The following is a 20,148-nucleotide window of genomic DNA, read 5'->3' as shown; positions in this document are numbered from 1 at the left end:
GGCATTTTAACAGGTCCAAAAATATGGTTATTTTCTATACAAAGAGGGAATAGGGAGGACTAAATGGTACATCATGGTTTGCACTCTGTGTAAATTCACTTGTTTGTTCCTTAGATGTTTGTGGCTGTTTGTGGTTCTCCGCCTTTAGGCATTTGGTGAGCTGTAGTAACTGGTCAGGGTTGTGTCAGACAGGATGTTTGCTGGTAATTGTTTGTGTTTGATGTTGGGTGTACATGACATCTCGACTTGTGTAATTGTTCCACTTATGATCTTGGGAAGACATGACTTGCTTTACCTGCTGCCAGACCTGGAGTTTTTCTTTAGACCAACTATTCTGTAGAGCACTCTGGTCATTTTTAATTACTTTCTAGAAAGTCCTATAAAAATTTTTTATTGTCATCCTTTTTCTTGACAGGTTTTACCTTAAAGGCATATGTTGAAATGTTTATTTATTTCACTAAGCAAAACCAAGTAGGTAGACTGATTACAGTCTGTTTTCAAGTCTTTAATTGTGTTAATTATCATGATTTTCTACTTACAATTAATGAAAATGCAGCACTTAATTTCTTAGAATAAAATTTGACTATGGACCACTAAAAAAGACAATTTACAGAAATATGGGATTAATGTCTGTTTAAAGGTTATATTTCCTAAAGGTACTTTTTAATGTGACAAGCAAGCCTCATTGGAATGCATACTCTATAATTTACTTGAATATGACTGTCTCTGCAAATGTGGCCCATAATTACAGTCAGAACAAAAAATATACATTTTAATACAACTGGAACTGTGACACACCAGCCTGGACAAGAACTCATAATTATCTTGCCACCATGAGCATTGTGAGAATGCATAAGGAGGACAGAAATGTACCTCTGAAGCTCATTGTTAGAGAACAGGAAAGGCTGGCACTTCGGAGTCATTATGTATTAACAGAGATCAGGTATACTCTGAAGAAATGGAAGAAAATAAGTGTATCTTTCCCACCAACAAAAACGTAGAGGTGTTGAGTCTGGTAAACTCTTCTTGGACTTTAACTAGGACTGTATGCATTGATCAGATACAACTTAAGACAGAGCTGTTAGACAATAAACATTCCAGGTGTTTTTGACATACAGAATAAAATGAGGGGAGCGGGGGGGGGGAGAAAACATCTCATTTCCACTACTTGTTATGGTGGAGGATCTGTGGTTCTGTTGGACTGTTTCTCTTCTCTCTACTTTCATGTCTTAACCAGAGGTGACATTAGGTGTGAAGGGCTCTGTATTTTCTATATTAAAGTGAGTGCAAGCTGAAATATTTACGGCTGCATGGTGTTTTCTTTTTATCTATAGAAGATTTTCTGTGCTTAAGTAAGCTTATTATAAATGCCGTTTTGCATCAGAAAGGCAACTCAGCAGGAGTTGCAGCGAGTCTGATTGATTTCATGCTCTGATTTTATTTTGTTTGGTGAGCTCGAAGAGTTTGTTTGGCAGTAAGATCAATCCCGTTCTCTGCCGATGAGATGCGGGATAAATTCAGACATATGCTAATAGGGCCAGCTTGTCGAGACGGCTGAATTTTATGTTTTTGGCAGATTTTATTTGGAAGCGTGCAACAAGAATGAGCGGAAAAGTGAAAAAAAAACCCAAAAACATCAAAATGTTGTTGGAATATTCTGAAAATATTGAAGTCAAGATCGTGACTCGTGCATGTGCTGTGGTTCATCAAACTAATGGTGGTCCCCTGCAGCCAGCTCTGAACAGGCCACATTCCCTCTGAGGAAGCGATAATGATGCTTTTAGATTCTCAGCATAGGGGCTGCCCTGTGTTGGCCTTTCCCTCTGGTAGCTGATGTGGAGAGTCCTCCTCATGCTGCTCAGTTCACTGTTGGTATGAGCATATGTAACTCTGTGGCTCTAGTACTCGAAATAAGAGCCAGTCTGCCAATTGGACAATATGTATTTATATCTCTGTTTACTATTTTCTCTTCGCTCTTGCTGTGCCAGAAAGTCCACGAATGTCACCAACAAATTGACTTGTTTTTTTCTTTAAAGCCACATCATGTTAATCACCAGCTAATGGGGAACAACGTTCTCTGTGAAGAAAGAAGTGATTGATAAACACAAAGTATAGTACACTTGTGAGTTGGAAGGAAAAATACACGGTTTATTAAAAATGCTTTACAAATAAATATGGCGTGCACATGCACTCTGCCCGTCTTTTCCTCCAAAACTTCTAAATAAAATACAAGCTCTGTATAAATACAGCGGTTCTGTAAAGGCCCCAGAGGTTTTTAGAAAGCAGGGCCTGATCATAAAAAGCAGCCCAGGGTCTGTACAACTCACTCATTGAGCACTGTTCAATCCATCCTCTAATATAGATTGAATGTGGCACAATGACAGGCAGCTAAAAAGGAAAGGCCCGGCATGCTGAGCATTAATCAGCCAAGAAGCTCCTGGTAACCCTGAAGATCTGAGGAAATCCACAGCTCCAGTGGTTCTGTCATCCGTTCCACACATTGTGGAGTGATCTTCCACAAAAAGATTTTTTTTAAAAAAAGGACAGAATTGCTGAAATAAGGTGGTAAAATGTCCTTCTTGAAGTTTGCCATAAGGCTCCAACTGCCTGGCGACCCGTCTAGGGTGTACCCTGCCTCTCACCTGTTGACCCCTGGAGATGGGCGCCAGCACCCATCTTGACCTCACAAGGGATAAGGGGTCCAACCAAACATGAGGTGCTCTGGGCAGATGAGATGAAAAGTGAATTGTTTTGTAACTTTCATTATCGTGCCTTGTGAAGGATTTTCTTCATCAGGGACAGGGAAACTGCTCAGAATTGATGAGAAGCGAGATTCAGGTCAACCATAGAAGAAAACCTATTAGAGGCTGTAAAAGACTTGAGAGGAGGTTCATATCTCCAGCAGGACGACCTCCCTTAACATGCATGCAACTAGAGCTGCGAAGGAGTCGTGTAGATCAAAGCATATGAAGTTAAAACAAACATGGGCAAAGTCATGAAATACAATTGAAAGTTTGTGCCCAAAAAAAATGCTCTCGCAATTTTGAGATATTTTGCAAGGAGGAACAGGAGAAGAAATTTGTTGAGAAAATATTTGCTGAGACGGGCTGCAAAGAAATGTGTCCCACACTTTTAAGATTTTTTGGAGTAAAAATGTTGAAAACCATACATTTTTTTTCTCTTTTATTCACAGTAATACTTTGTGGTAATTGCCAATAAATGCACAAAAGTTTGTGATTGCTTTGCGTATGATACGGCTTAACAGTAGTGTATTCCTTGTTGCATCTTACCACCCAATATCAACGATGCTTTAACATAAAGTTTAATTTGCCTCTGCATTCCCAATCCAATTAGAGGAACAGTTCTCTGTAATGGAACTTGAAAGCTCGCAGTAATGAGTTCTGTCCTTCTGATCAGCTTCCTTATTCGCAGTGATGCGTATGCAATCATTGCCTGAACCTTGCCCGGCTGCCTCCGTTTGCTTAAATTTGGGTGGAACGATGACGCGCTGCAGAGTGAAAAGTACGAGTGAGTGAAAATGAACCTTGAGAGATTACGTCGATGCGTGATGGAAATAGACCCGCAGAGATCACTGGCTTCAAAGTAAAACTACATATCATTTTAGCAGCCTTCGTTTAAAAATCTGGACAAATCTTGATCCGTGATTTTAAATTGTCATGTTTGTGCCATTGCATTAAGAGTTGAAACTCTTTAGAATAACCTTTTTTAACTGCTGCTAACCCTGATCAGTGCATGCTTATTTTTGTCTAATTATCTCACACACTTGTGTTAATTTCTGTCTGAAAAACCTTATGTGTTCAAATGCAAATTCACATATGCATTTATATTCAACCTTTGACATGATTATATATTACAATCTTCTTGCTAATTACTAAGTAACAAACTGTGCAAGCATTCCTTCTGTCTGCAGAATTTAGATTATTTTGCTACAGTTTAAAAGACATTTTTTGTCTCCTGTGATATTTCTTGCCTTTTTTTTTATTATGTCATGGCAAGCCGATGATTTCCCCAATTGTTTTGTTGTGTTTCTTTGTTGACTATTCATCATTGGCAGCCGTTTGTTTTGGACAATATTTGTTCCATCTGCTAAATATTAAATGCAGCGTGCTTGCTTTGCTGCCCACTGACTGCACAATTAACCTCAGTTTGTGTCTGTGAGGGCAAGCTGAGAATTAATGACTTTGGCCTTGTGGCTCAGGTAGTTCTCAGTTATTCACAGCTGGTTATTTGCAGTGTGTGTTCACGCCGCTTCACTTTAGAACATTATAGTATTAAAAAGGTTAAATGCGCCGATAGGTGGCGCTGTGGGGTTATTTTGGCACATTTTTCAGAGCTTAAGAGTTAGCTTTTGCTTTTTTTCCCCCTCTCCCTTGTTACCTCGATGTCCTCTTTTATTTCTTCCAAGCATTTTTTGTAATCTTGTTTTTCTTTTTTCTAATATAGACTTAAATGTAAAAGCAATCCCCTTATTAAGATTTCATGAAAGAACCTCTCAATCGTCAAGTGGAGCCACATTTTCCATCTGCTAAGGTCTTCACTTTTCAGCCATGCATGCTTAACACATGTTGAAATGTCATCTCCACCCCGAACTTCATGCACAGCATACTAACAACTTGACCGCCTCCTCACCACTTTGAAAATACTTGTGCTTGGTAACGCAAAAAGAGATTTTCATTAGATGCATGCTTTTCTTGTCATTTTTTTTTGCGCATTAAAGGACATACAACAAAAGGAGACACCTTTTGTTTGGGAGATAAAATATATTATTGTGGAAAAACCTGAGGCAAATAAACAAAAACGGATAAGAAAAAATGTGGAAAAATATTCAAAACCATTGTACCTTTGTAAGGTATCTCAAACAGGAGTTTGGCATTTCAACAGCTTATGTCAGAAAGTTGTTGAGCAGTCTGGTGGTGGTTTGGATGTTATCAGTTCAAGCCTCATTACAGAAACTCAATGCATTTAGGTATCGGAATAAGAAGAAACAGATTTTTTTGGATGGATTCATTTTGCTTTCTATCAACAGTTTAAGGATTCTGCAGTGGTCTTACATTGGGCCTTTTGGTATTATCTCAACATTGTTTGTCACAGCATCTAACTGAGTCAGAAAGTTTTATAAGTTTTTAACTTATAAAAACTTTTAACTTTTAATAAGTTAAAAGTTAAGATTAGAGGAGAAGAATGATAGAGAATACAAGAAAACACACATGTGATCTGCTTCTACACCTGCAGAAAGAGAAAAAAAACAGAATAGAGAAACCAAAGTGACAAACAATATATGCATATGTAACAATACCAGTAAGAAAACCTTTGCTCTGGTACTTTGTACATATGACACAACTTTTTTTTTTTTTACTTGATGTAGAGAAACCTAGATCCATCTGAAACAGTGTACCTTGTATTTTCTTACATGGTTCATTCAGAAAGAGTTTTTAAACTCACCTTGTTATTTTTAGCTGAACACAACCATCCCTTTACAACCGCAGTGTACTACTGATTGCCACTTCCAGCAGGGTAGCAGACCAAGTCACAAAGCTCAAATCATGTACTCCAGTACTTTTAATTGTCCACTTTAAGTTTTCAGAAGCACTTTGTGTTCCTTGCGTTTCCATTCATACAGAAAGTAGCAGTGAAATGTCTACTACTTTCATACAGAAAGTAGCAGTATACTAATTTTATAGCCATACCTTTTGCGCTGTGCTTCAAAAGTACAAGGCAAGCTTTTCAGAAAATGAAAGCTGCTTCAGGTTATATATGTACGTATATGCTGTATGTGTGTGTGTGAGTATTGATTTGGTAAAAGGAACAATGCAGAGAGCGAAAACCTGAAACTGCAATCTGAACAGCTGTAGCAAAGATCTCCCACAAAAAAACAAGACTTTCTATTGAGAAAAATATAGAATGAAGTCTCACTGAGCGTGAGAGAGAGAGGGAGAGAGAGAGAGGGAGAGAGAGAGAGAGAGGCGCACTCTGTTGAAATGCTATGGCTATTTGGTGATTAGATACAGAAATCATTTGTGTTATTCGTGGCCCCATTCTCAAAATACAATTACAGTTCCCAATCTGTTTCTGTAGAGTGAACTTGTGAATATCTTTGCTCTTTTTTTTTGCCATGTTTTCATTTTTTTCTTCTCCTTTTCTTTCCATAGGTTTCTAAAAGGGTCGCTGATCTCATTCTGGAGAAGCAGCCTTCTTATGTCAAGGTAGGTTTCCATTGCCAGCTTGAATACTCCCATCTTCCCAAATACTCTGCAGGACCATCAAAGTAGTTTCTATTCCTGATATTCTCTTAGGGATCAGCTTTAGCTTACATTGGTGCCATTCATTTCAGTGAGTGCATACAGTGCTACAGCCTTTGCTTCTGTCAGCCATTTTGTGGAAACTGTGTCTAAATTGGATTTGAAGTGTACATACAGTGCAATCTGAGCAAAGTGATGCCTTAAGCTTTCATCGTAGAATATGCCAGGTTTATTTGAAATGCAATGGACACAGAGACGGAAAAGAAGTGGGGGAAATAAATTGAGAGAGCTGGGATAATAAGTTAAAAGTTAAGATTAGAGGAGAAGAATGATAGAGAATACAAGAAAACACACATGTGATCTGCTTCTACACCTGCAGAAAGAGAAAAAAACAGAATAGAGAAACCAAAGTGACAAACAATATATGCATATCTAACAATACCAGTGAGAAAACCTTTGCTCTGGTACTTTGTACATATGACACAACTTTTTTTTTTTTTACTTGATGCAGAGAAACCTAGATCCATCTGAAACAGTGTACCTTGTATTTTCTTACATGGTTCATTCAGAAAGAGTTTTTAAACTCACCTTGTTATTTTTTTTTCTTTGTGAACTCAGCAGCTGAAATTTAGTTTCAAGACATATTCGCTGCATGGGCTCTTTTGTGTTGTGTAATTGCTTCTTTGCTGAACTCAAAGCACAATATGATTGGACATTAGCTTATTTTGATGCTACCAGGGTGTCATGTTAGCTACCAGAACTTTGGTAACCATAGTGATAGGAAATTAGACTCCCTTCCCTGAAAAGTCAAGAGAGGGAATGTTGTATTTATTCATAAAAACCTAAGCCAGACATACTCTTCATGTGATTGCCTTGTGGCTTTTAGCAATTAGCTGAATTTAACTGCGTTTTTTAAAATTTTATTATCCTGCACGTCTTTGCTTAATCTACTATACCCTGAAGAATAGATGGGATCTGACTGGAGGTTGTATTAAAATTAATTCTGCATAATTTACCAAATTTAACAGCATTGTCTTCTGTTCCCTTTGCTTCCACCACTGCCCAAACAGATAGTTATGTGCTGCATTCACTTATGCTCGGACATGTTGTATTTACTTTATTCAGATGGCATCGGAGTTAATCCACACTTCAATTTAATCAATTTTTCTTTTGTTCTGTGAATTATGGTGCATGATCTGTGATGCAACGAGCCTGCAAGAATTTACAAGTGCCACATTTATTATTTTTGCTACTACATCTTTAATTTAACTAAAATACATAATGTGTGACAACTCTAATTGGCAGGGAAAGTATGACCTTGTTGAGGCCTTTGAAGATCTGTTGATGCTTTCGAACACCGATGATTTTTTAGTATTTCATGCCAATACCCCACAACCAGGAAAAAACAGCAATGCTCATTGGTACGCATTTGCAGTTTTCCGGCGCCATTTCTAAATTGGTACTACTTTGGTACTTACTTTGTGTCACTATCAAAATTATGTATTCACATTGAAAACGTCGTGTCCAAAATCACTTAAAAACATTGGTGGCTTTTATTCACTTCCTCATATCAGTTGCTCCTGCATATGTTTATGACTAAGAACATAATCCTTGACGATATCTTCTCTCTTCTTCTCCTGCTGTAGTATGATTTTCTACTGTTGTTTTGCTTTTCTTATCAACCCTTAGTGATCTTTTACAAAAAAATCCACAAAGAAAAACACATCCACATTTCTTTAATCTGTTCTTTTGTTGAGTGTAACACATCAGTGAACCCATAAATCACAGAGCCACATAAATGCCTGGCTGCTAAGCATCTAATATGATTCATAGCTGTACAGTGGTCAGTTTGATCTCTGATGATGCCCTCTAGGGATCCTTGGCCTTTACTTGTGTTCAAATGGTGTGATTCAGTTTTATAAAGTAAAAAAATATATATATACAGAAGCCAGAACCATTACTATTGATTCATTTATAAGTATTTTATAGAAATTTGTTTACTAATGTGTATTTATGCACTCAAGATCAATAAACAAAACAAGCAGGGATTTTTAGTAAAAATTCCCACTTGTATATTTTTGGTTAGAAATTAAGTTCTCAAACTTTATCATCTTCAGATGCGTAAAAAAAAAACGTTGTTTGCTTTTCCTCAAAATTCTAATAAATTACCTCAAAATAGGGTGGACGAGGTAAATCGAAACCATCGCAAAAGAGTTCAACTGAATCAGTGTTTACTTGCATAGCACCTTTACAGTGCTACAGTTTTTCTTTCTATGTTGCAGCTGTATCTCTAAATGGATTCAATTCTTTTTTTTTTTCTTTACAAACTTTGCATAAACATATTTGTATAAGTATTTACAGCCTTCGCCGTGAAGCTGAAAATGAAGCTCAAGTGAATCCTGCTTCTAATGATAATTCTTGACATGTTTCTACAGCTTAGAGTCCATCTGTGGTAAATTAAGTTGATTTGACAGGATTTGGAAAGGCACACAATTTTCCATATAAGGTTTGTGTTTTGACAGTGTATGTCAAAGGAATGTGTATGTCATTTAGTCAAAAGAATTGTCTGTAGACTTCAGACACAGGATTGTTTCAAGATGCAAATATGGTTGCATAACGATTTGTAAAGCTGCAAGGCCCCATACTTCATCCGAAGTGCCGAAATCGACTTTCATTGACAGAGATGCGTGACGGAAATTGCGTCATTGTGTTTTGCAGAGAGGGATCTGCCTCCCATTCTCGACTCCTGGCCCAGGTTGAACTATTTCCACAGTGCTATGTGCAAAGTGCTGTGTGATTGGTCAGAAGTTTGTTTCCGTGTTAATGGATATTTCACTTCAACCTGTCTGCTTCCATAGTCTAGTTTTTGTATTTGGAGGAGACAGATATTTTTGTGAAACATTTATCGGACGTGGTGAATAATTATGTACACTTGTACAAGTCTTTCATAAATAACTAAAACTATCCATGGCTATAAATTCTTGGAAGGAACTTGCAAAACCAAACCTGCTCCAGAAAGCTGTTGACCTCAGCCTGGAGCGAATCTTAACTTTTTTAGCAGGAGAATGCTAAAAAGCATACAGCCCGAGCGTACAGCCAATGTATCAAAGTAGTGGCTTCACGAAAGCTTTCTGCATGTCCTTTAGAGGCCTGGCCATAGGCCAGACCCGAATCTGCATAGACATCTCTGTAGAGATCTGAAAATGGCTGTGCAGTGATGCTTCTCATCTATCCTGATAAAACTTGAGAGCAAAGAGGAATTAGCAAATCTGCCAAAACAGAAGTGTGCCAAGCTTGTGAGATCATATTTAGGAAGACTTGAGACGGTAATTGTTTCCAAAGGTGCATCAACAAAATATTGAGCAAATGCTGTGTTCATTTTTTTATATATATCTGCAAAGAATAAGAAAGAAACTTTTTTCTCATTTTGTGATTATGTGGTTTTGAGGGAAAGTAATAAATTTCATCCAATTTTGGAATAAGTCTGTAGCATAAAAAATGAAAATAGTGAAGCACTGTGACTACTTCAGTATGCACTGTACTACGTAGTCGCTCATCCTGCCTTTCTCCTTGATTGAATTTTTCTTCTGTTATTGTTGCAAGTTTACCAAGAATTTGGAAGTGTAGCTTCCAGGTATGAGTGGGTTTGAAATGACTTAACTTAGCAGAATAGGAAAAAATTTATGTGGCTCTGCAGTTGTTTTTGGAGTATGTGATTGTAAAAAAAAATAAAAAATTCACACACTTGAAGTTTTCACAATTTGCAAACATTACAACTACAAACTAGTGTTCAAAGCTCTTATGTGTTAGACCATTACAAAGTAGGACATAATTGTAAAATTGAACATATTCACCCCTTGTATTTTGAAACATTCAAATAAATCCAGCTCATCCAATTGCCTTGAGAAGCCACATAATTAGTAAATACTACTAATAACCTGTTTGGTGAAGACCTCAGACGTTTGTTAGAGAACATTAGTGAACAAACAGCCCCATGAAAACTAAGGAACACAGCAGACAGATCAGGGTTCAAGTTGTGGAGATGTTTAATGCAAGGTTAGGTTATATTGGAAAAAAAAAAAAAATACTTAAACCTTTGCACATGTCAAAAAGTGTCAAATATGGAAAATAATGTGGTGGAAAGCTAACACTGTGCTTTACCCTGAGTCCAACAGGCCCACAGTTAACTATGGATGTGGCAGCATCTTGTTGTTAGGGTTCTTTTCTTCAGCACTCGTGTGAAAACTGGTCAGAGATGATGGGAAGTTAGATATAAGAAGAAAGGTAGCCAATCGCAGGGTAAACCTGGAAAACATACTAAAGGCTCCAAAAAGCATGCAGTTGTTCTGGCAACAAAATGTGGTTCCACAAATTGTAGATGCAGAATTACATCTTTTTTTGTTGTTTTTATTCGTAAAAGGTTTTGAAAAATCTGGAAAAGCTGGTTGTTGTGATTTTTTAATATTTGCACAATTTGTTTATCTCTGTCACATCATAACCCAGTAAAATCCATTAAAGGTTGTGGTCTTGTGACATTGCAGAGAAATAAAAAAAAATCCAAGGTTCCGAATAATATTTTAAGTTGTTGGCACCCTTCAGATACTGGAGTGTCCTTTTATAACTCATGGCTTCCTAGACCAAAATGGCCCCGTATTTTACTTTTTACTGCACTCAGCACAACAAAGTGAGTTGAGCAAAGCCCAAACTGCAGCATCATTACGATGTAATGTATGTATAAATGTAAGGAGGCAGGGCAGAGTTAATGTGCTGAAGGGGTCACAGAGTGGACCTTTCATGAATATATGAATAAAACACCTGGAGAAAAACTTCCCTTATGACTAATAATTTCTTTCTCCCACTCGGACTGTATAGAACTGCAATCTGCCTGGACACTATATTAGATTCCGGTTCTCCTGTACGTTGAAAGTGGGCTGACTATTAAAACCTGTCGGTTATAACCCACCACTGTTGTACAGTTTCTGTATTTCCTCTCACACAGAATGAGCTCGCGGAGCTGTCAGGGTAATATAGGGTAGAACGAGTCAGAGCCTCAGGCTGGATTCTGGGCTCTCTTCATGTTCAACGCATGTAGTGTTGTGTGTGTGTGCGTGTTTCTGTTTTTATTTCAATCAAAGTTCTCTGTGCCTTTTCCAGTGTGTCACTGTGCACGTATAACAAGGCCTTTTCCAAATTCAGTTTTCCTTTTTTCGCTGCTATGTGTCGGTAATGACAGTCATATTTCCTGCAAAAGATTAGCTTCTGAGAAAATGAGTAGCTACTTTTTTTTTGGTCAGGTTTACCTCCAAATGCACACGTTGCCATTTCAAATACTCATGCCTGTTTACGTTATTACTACAGATATGCTTTAATAAAAACAGGAATTGCTAAAACATTTATGAATGTGTTTATGTTCAGTGATGATGCTTTTTTTCTTTTCTTTTTCTTTTCTTTTTTTTTTAGGATTTTGGCTGTGGAACCGCTGCTTGTGCACCCTCAGTCTTTTATTTCATTTTATTTCTGCACAGCCATTTTCAGATTTTCTTTTTCAGTGAATTTTGCACTACTTTGAAGACTGCTCATAGGAGAGTTTTACAATTAAGACTCAATTAGCTGCATGATGAGAGCATTGGATACAATCAGCTGGATTCATTTTTTTCCTCAGGTGGACTTGGCAGGTCTTTTTGTACCTGGCCATATGTTACTACTTAGCAGACATAGTCATTTTGGATATTATTTTTAATGCAACCATCTCCATGCCCTTTCCGTGTTTTATTATATTCCTTTCATGCAGAGCTGCTGTCTTGATTACATATTAGTTGTGTGTATTTACTACACACGACTAATCCAGAACATAGAAGATAAGTTCTAGATTAACAAAGAATTCAATCTGTTTAATTGATCTGAATCATTTCAGTGATGATCTTTTTCTTTTACAATCTCGGATACTGATTAAACAAGAAGTGGATGCAGTGTTGTCCTTTCTATCTTTGATCTGAAGGATGATTTTTATGAAGGCATTTTTGGTGCATTAATTTAAAGAAATTACTTTGCCATTTTAGACAATAATAATAATAATAATAATAATAATAATAATAATAATAATAATAATAATTAAACGCACAAAGTCAAACTGGCAAAAGATTTGATTAGCTTATTGATTTCAATTTCATCCAAAAGGTTGATTGGGTTTCTCGCTCGGAGGGAGGCAAGCTTCTTGCTGACTAAGGTTTTGACTTTCTGACTGTGAGCATGTGGGGTGTGCTAAGAGGGTGGTGATCAACCAGAGTACTATTGACCACAAATGACCCGAGAGAGGTTATTTTGGTTAGACTGACAGTATGAAAAGGGCATTTTGAAGGGACGTAAAGGGCAGACATTTCTTGTTGGTTAAAGAGTAAATCTAAAGTTTTTCTGTGCACTTTACCAGATCTCTAATTTTCCTAACATAAAAATGTATTTTTAAAAGTCACAATATTGCTCATGACTAAGAGTTTGCATAGTTTGCATAGATTTTTTTGAGTTTACATAAAAAAAAATCTTGCGTAAATAAGTGAATAGAGGTTTAAGTATTTTGTTTTTTTTCTGGTTAAAGCATAACTTTTTTTTTTTTCATATTCTTTTTCTGACCCCCAAAAACCCCCAACAAAACAAAACAAAATCATCACAAGGCGCAAGTCCCTCCGGAGAAAATCCTTGCTACTGAATAAACTCTTGCAACGTAATCTTGCTTCTTATCAAGGTCTTCGTCAACAGTCAAGATCATGAGGCCAGATTGGTTTGAAAGGACTTACCGAACTTGTGCCCGCAGCTGAATTAGCACTTTTGTTTTTCTGTTTTTATTACCGTTAAAATGGATTTCCTCAGATCATATTCTCCTGATGAAAGGTTTGTTTTTTTATCTGACAGTGTTATGAGACACTTTTTTTTTTTTTTTTTTTTGAGAGCACTGGAACCTTTTTTTTTTCTTTTTTTTTTTTGCAAAAGGGCGATACGGTTTTGAAAATAAGATCAAGCAACCAGCATCTTACACCTCCGGCATGACATCTGGGAGATCGCCACAATAAAAGGACAAAGAAAACAAGAAGAGGCTGCCCCGCGTTGTCTGAGGGTGTACTTGTTCTCGTCAGAGGTCACTGAAGTGGGATGATTGCCGAACTCTCAGACCAGACTGATCATTGACGCTTCTCTAAATGTCACAGCTCTGAAGAGCAAAAGGTTTCGCTCTTTTTCTTAGATGTATTTTAGGAATTGTTTTCTTGCGCTGTATTATTCGTTGGGACTCAAACGATGACTCCATAACTGAATTGTGCGTTTACTCACAGCAGAGTCCTTGTGATTCAGAAGTGCTCTGATGTTTGATATGCAGTTGAAATCTGATACTTTCATATGCTGCTTTTGCTCCATCTGACATTCAATCCAACTGAAATCAGGCTTTTCTAGACCAGTTATGGTTACAAAAGTATTTCTATTTACCAAGGACTCACAGAACTGCTTTAAAAATGTGTTTTTACCTCCTTAGATTCACATATTTAAATGTATTGCCTTACTAATTGAATCAAACATTTTTTGTGTACTTAAGCTTCTCACAACAGTTTGCCAAAGTTTTGGCCTTTTCTCCCTTTCATAACTGGTGTGATCTAGTCAATAGTTTCTAGGCTCACACATTTTCTATGCGACTGATATCAGGACTTTGACTTTGTTGTTCTGCCACTTTGAGCCTAATTTTGCAGTGTTGTTAGGGTAATTGTCAATTTAGAGGAGTTTTTCTTTAACATATACTTTACTCCTGATGACATGGTGTGTTCAGCAACTCTCCCAAAACATGATGCTGCCACCCTGTTACTTCTAGAATCTTCACAAGGTCTTTTTCTTTTACTTTTGGGTTGATTTGCAGATGCTGCTCTTAAATACACAATCTCTGGGACACAGAACATGTATGCTTACTGAACGGCACAATGACTGAATTATCCCCACATTTTTCATGCAGAACTTACAAAATGTTGGTTGAACAGATTATTGTGGCAGATTTAGGTATCTAGAAATCAAAGGAGTCAGACTTGTTAAGGTCGAAAACACTTTTTTTCTGTGATCTTGCCTGATTCAATACCTTACATCCATCCACAGATGTTCCTTCATTTGTTGTGAATCATCTGATCAGACTTTTACTAAGTCATGACAGGACTATCAATTTCCCAATTCTTTAAAAGGCATTTGTAAACCTTTCAGATTGAAGAAAGTAATTATGATTTTTTTTTTAAATATTGTCCTCCTTTTTTCACAGGAACTGGAGAGAGTGACAGCATTACAGGCCAATCTGCAGCTGGCAGCAGTCATTTGCACTAATGCAAGAAGGTAATGATTTTCTGTAACATGCTACCCAAAAATAAATTATCCTTGCAGAAATTGCCCCTGCAAATAAAATGCCTGTCTCATGACCGTGGTAATTTTCTCTCATGTATTCTCCATCTGCTCAAATTGATTGTTTTGAGCCCACTTTGATAACAACGCAGAAGTTGCAAATGTGGCAACATATAAACTCGGGGTAGATTCAGCCTGGCTGGAGTCAGGATTTGACTGCTTACAGCATTTGAGCCAAAAAGGCCTGTCAGATATTATGACTCAAGAAATATGCACTTTTAATATTGAAATGAATTCACAATAATATTAATAATTCAACTTCTGCTACAGATATTTGATCTTATGGATGGATTTAATTGTTAAGGACATTAAAGCTACATCCCAGCTTTTTTCCTTTGGCTGTATTTTTTTTCCTGCTTCCTGTTTGAATATATAGTGCCTTATACATGATTAAACTTGGTCAAACTCACTTTGGGGTTTGTTTTGGGAAGACAACTCAGAGTTTCCAAGGAGGAGTTCACGGAGGCCAGCCTGGGTCTGTTAGCCAATCAGAGGAGGCGACAGCTGCTGACAGGGCTACTTAAGTCACTGAGGACCATCAAGACCCTGGTAATGTTAACGAACCTCAAATGTAATGCGATTTAACACTCACAAAGCAATCAAAATCAATACTATCCAGCAAAATCATTTTTGTACAAATTAATTCATTAAGGATTTCTTGTAAATACAATCTATTGTAAGTAGAGACACAGAGGGGGAGACAATTTTTTTTTATCTGTTTTGAGCCTTACTGACACAAAACAGTGTCATAATTTGTTTTGATTTGCATTTGGCTCGTTCTTCGCTAATTACGTCGCCATGGTTACTCGAAATGCCAACAGAAATAATAGCCCGCATGCCGAGATCCAGCCGCATGTTTAGATATATACATTGTTGGGTATGGTTGGGTGCACGCAGCGGTACGAGCCGCATGCGGCAGTTATTTCGAGGTATTGAGCGATAGGTGCCTTCCATGCCTGGCACGGAGGCATTGAAATGCCTTGAAAAGCCTTGAAAAGCAAGGCATACCTATTCTCTGCTGCGGCAGGCCCCAATTAATAGCTAAAATAAAGCTATATTTTTCGTTACTTTACGTAATACTTTCTAAAGATAACTGTACAGAATATTGTTCGATTTTTGTCTTTCTCCTCTTTATAGAGCAACACAAATATAAAATGCCTTAAGTCCACCAGTTAAATGAGATGCTGTTTGTATCTTGCCAGGATTTAAAACTCTGTGTTTCTAATAAGTTACTCCTTTTGTTTCCACTCATGAATGTTTCTTGCAACCAGAAATATTTCTTAAATAGCTAAACTTTGTTTTTCTTCTCAGTTAATGGAAAAGCATTGCGGCTTTGCTTCAGGCAGCAGTCTTGAAAGAATAGAAATGAACAGAATATTTTTGCATTTTGAATATGCATCTGTGTAAAACCTTAATACCAGTAACTGGCTCATGCCTTGTCTGAGAAATGATTCAAAGTAGCCTTCAGTGCCACATAATTTTTATCTATTTAAAGGTATAGTTTGATCAACAAATGCAATGATATTTAAGACAATATCCGACACGATATGTTGATAAATATGCTAATACGGATATATTGTTTGATCTGATATTGTTTTCTTCTTCTTTTCACCTTACAGCAAAGGACAGATGTAAGACTCAGCGAGATGCTCGAGGTACTGTAATCCCTACAAACTCCCACAGAAATGTTCATAAACGACTTAAAAGGTCAAACATCATGAAGGGGTTTTTGCAATCGCTATTCCGCCCAAGGTTGCCAGGACGGTGTCCGCTGTGGCGACTATTTTTAGATAAACAATAATTCTTTGGGTCAGGAAGCTAATACAAAGAGAAGGGCAAACATATCAATGCCTCAACCAAGCCCTTTTTTGCTATTTATATCTAAAGTCTTTGTGGCAGGAAGCGTTTACAATAAAAATGCTATGAAATTTCTGCCTGTTTGTGAAATGCATTAAATGACCTCACTGCTCTGCATTCTTTTAGGAGGAAGACTATCCCGGTGCAATCCAGCTCTGTCTGGAATGTCAAAAGGCGGCCAGCACCTTCAAACACTATAGCTGCATCAGGTACAGTATGAGCAGATTGATGTGGTGGTGCAGCCGAGTCCAAGGGAGGCAAAACCTGCTACTAGCAACATTTCGTGATAGAAGTAGGACATCAGAGTTGTGTGGTTTTGGAAAAATCACATTTCAGTTCCGCTCAGACACTCACAGATCTTTTTTTTTGTTTTTAAATCGTGTTTCCTTTGATTAAACAGATCGAAGACTGCCAGACGTTTTTGATTTTTACCCTCCTTTCTCAAGGTTGGAAGTTGGTTGATCTGCTTCGAGATGTCTCACTTAGGGAATTGTTTCCTATTGCACTTTCTTTGTGGCTGCAGTGTGGCTCCTCCCACAATGTGAAAGGCTTAAAATGTTTAAAAGTGCCTTGAAAAACTAGTAATAACTATTGATTTTTTTCCACGTTACATTATAAAAAAAAACAAAATCCAATACATCTTAATTGGATTTTATGACGATAGATCAGCACAAAATATGCTTACAGAACTTTGCAAAGAAAAATCTGAACTGTGTGGCGTGTATTTTTTTTTTAAATTCAGCCTTAAATCTAATGAATATTAACAAAATCTAAGGCAGTTCAGCCATTTAATTCAGGAATGTTTGACCAGGGACAAATCTAAAAGTTGAAGTACCTCAAGTACTGGAGTATATAGACAAGTTAAGCATGTACGGACAATACCCCAAGACTTGCAACTTTATTTTCATTGAAAGCTGAATCAACAAGGAATTGATACAGAGGAGCTGAACACAAATTCATGCCACTCTTCTCAAATTTTTTTTCGTGAAAAAAATTAAAATATATCATTATTTTCCATCCACTTTCCAATTATTAACTCCTTTTTGTTAGTTTTTTTTTTTTTTTTTCATAAATTCACTGTAATACACTGAAGTTTGTGGTTGTATATCAGTGTAAACAAGTTTAAGGAGTTATGAATAGTTTGCAAGGCAGTAAGTTTCCAGCTACAGGACAGTGAATGTTGTCTCACTGCAGGCCGAGTTTTCTTCTGAGACACGATGGCATATTTGGTATACATCTGGCAGCTTCCAATTTAAGCTTATTACTGCTTATCCCCTATTGAGAAAACATCCAATTACAAGATTTAGAGACTCTGGCAGGCACCCAGTGAGCTATGACATGCAGATGGTTAAACTGTGAAACACGTCAATGGAAAGGCAACTAAAAGAAACGATTGAATCACAGGAGACTTTCATTTACATGTGAGGAAACGTTACTGAAGCTCACTGACTTTTTAAACATCCACCCTTGACGTTTAAATGTTCCAACAAATGTATTTTTCCTGCTTTTGGATGTAGAGTAGGAATAAAATTTGTTGTGTTTAAGATTGATTGATGTAAATATATAAAACTTTTAAGACCGCAAGCAGCACACACGTACTGTATGTTGGTCAATTGTTTAAATATGTTTTGGTCACAGAGCCCAACCAGATTTTATTGTTTTGACATCATTCTTATTCGTGTGATTTTATTCAGAATAGCTTTTTAACTCCTCATGCTGGGGCACTTAATCTAACTGAAGCTTTTATAGTCATTAATAAAAATGTACTTGTCCTATGCTGATGAAATGTTGAAAAAAAAATGACTAGGGGACTATTTTAACAATACCAGCTTTGTGAAAAAGAGGGAAATCTGATCCATGAACAAATATTATACACATGTGAATAATGGGATGCTGAAACCTTCTCATTGTTATCCACTCTGAAGAGAAAAAGACCAACTGAGAGAAAAGAACAAAACGATTACTCTCCAGAATATCTATCCAATTTTCATGTCGTTCTGGTCTCTTAGAAATGTGTTAAACATTTTAGGATGCGGAACATTATTAAATAATCTTTTTTATTACTTAAGTAATCAGATCTGCATGTCATCTGCCAGGCATCTCCACCCCTTTTTTTTTTCTTCTTGAGGCTCCATATTTAAATCCTTTTCAGGCTATTGCATATCAGCTTTTTGTTTCAAGAAAATTATAGACCCACAGTACTTTCTGATAAATGTAATTAGCAAACAAAGCTGATGTGAATTACTTAATGTAATACTACATTGTCCAAAACGCTTCGCTCACCTCGCCATGCAGGATGCTTGATGTTCCAGCAATAACAGTTCTAAAATATGCCTCATTTTAGAACTGTGCAATCATAAAGGCATATCGTCAAGTGTTTAAAAAATGTATTTTTATTTCTGGGGGATTTTCCTTCTACATAAAAGCTACATCATGGAGACATGTTCAGAGATGAGTCGTCTACAGAATCAATTTAAAGGCGTTTTTTTTTTTATTCACAGGAGGTTCTGGAGTTCTAAAGACCTAAAACTCTGTTTGTTAGGCCCATGTTTGTTTGATTCTCAGATGGATTTATAAAAGTTCACCTACTGGTGAGTCCTTTATAAGAACGTCTTGGCTCAACTTAATTTCGTCTTGGAAATTTTTGTGTAATGAAATGTTGTGATATGGCTCAAGTACATAACATCATAATCCAAAATATGTTATATTAGTCAACTGGTCTAAACAGGATCAAAATGAACAAATATTAAAGACAAAATTTAAATTATGTAGAATTGAATTAAATTGCAAGTGGAATTTGAGCGTGCTGTGACTGAATATACTCATAATCCCTCAAACTAGTGAAAAAATAAACTGATGCACTATGGTAGATGGTTATGAAAGTGTTAACAATGGGAATGTGATGGTACACAATAACATTGCAGAAATTTACATTTACATCATGGAGACTTGTTTTGCAGAAATTTACATTTCTGCAAAACAAGCGTTTTTTTTAGTTTCTCTCTGATGTAAATCTTCCACAGTTGCTGGTTGCTCGGTTGGTTCCTACCAGTTCTTTTAGTGAAGAGACCAACTAACCTGACTGACTGTAGATGCTGAACTATAGTGGATTCAAGTTAACTATAATATACTTAAGACGGTTTAGTGGAACGTAAGGCACGTCAGACTGGGATTAATGAATTGTCCATCACAATGTAGGTCTTGTTTTATGTGAATATCATGTTTGTTTTCATTAAGTAATGGCTCAGCAGATTCACAATAATCCCTGTTAGACAACCTTCTCAAATTCCAGCGATTTTGAACTTTTTCTTCCCCTTAAGGCAGTAATAATAATTACATAAACCCTAATTATAAAAGCCTCTATGGTAATACTTGTTTAATATCTTATGTGGCTGTCTTTTCTGTGCTATAATTTGTTCCTCTGAACACAGATTGTTGCATGAACCTTCTCTTTCTTCATCCTTGCATGTACTCTGTAGCTCAGGCAATTATAAAACACATCACTGCCAGTGTTGGGAATTTCACCACAGGTGCCAGGGTTCAAAACGCCTGTGCACTGAGATAGTTCGCTGCCAGTGATAGGCTTAATCAGCTTTGGATGGACCTTTGGCAA

The 20,148-nt window shown here is 36.9% G+C and overlaps 1 protein-coding gene across 2 annotated transcripts in view; it reads left to right on the top strand.

Moving 5' to 3' along the window:
* Positions 1–20,148, top strand: part of vps50 (VPS50 EARP/GARPII complex subunit) — a 101,996-nt gene that overhangs the window by 11,114 nt on the left and 70,734 nt on the right. For both annotated transcript variants that reach the window (XM_008421740.3, XM_008421739.3), the window contains exons 5-9: positions 6,171–6,224; positions 14,542–14,612; positions 15,110–15,227; positions 16,298–16,333; positions 16,662–16,744. In XM_008421740.3, coding sequence (XP_008419962.2) covers positions 6,171–6,224; positions 14,542–14,612; positions 15,110–15,227; positions 16,298–16,333; positions 16,662–16,744 — 362 coding nt within the window. The remainder of the gene's footprint in view (positions 1–6,170; positions 6,225–14,541; positions 14,613–15,109; positions 15,228–16,297; positions 16,334–16,661; positions 16,745–20,148) is intronic.

This window comes from Poecilia reticulata, chromosome 11 (genome assembly GCF_904066995.2).
Source record: "Poecilia reticulata chromosome 11, P_reticulata-male-v2, whole genome shotgun sequence".
Taxonomy (NCBI): domain Eukaryota; kingdom Metazoa; phylum Chordata; class Actinopteri; order Cyprinodontiformes; family Poeciliidae; genus Poecilia; species Poecilia reticulata.
The sequence above is the reverse complement of the archived record's forward strand: the minus strand, read 5'-3'. Positions and strand labels throughout refer to the sequence as shown.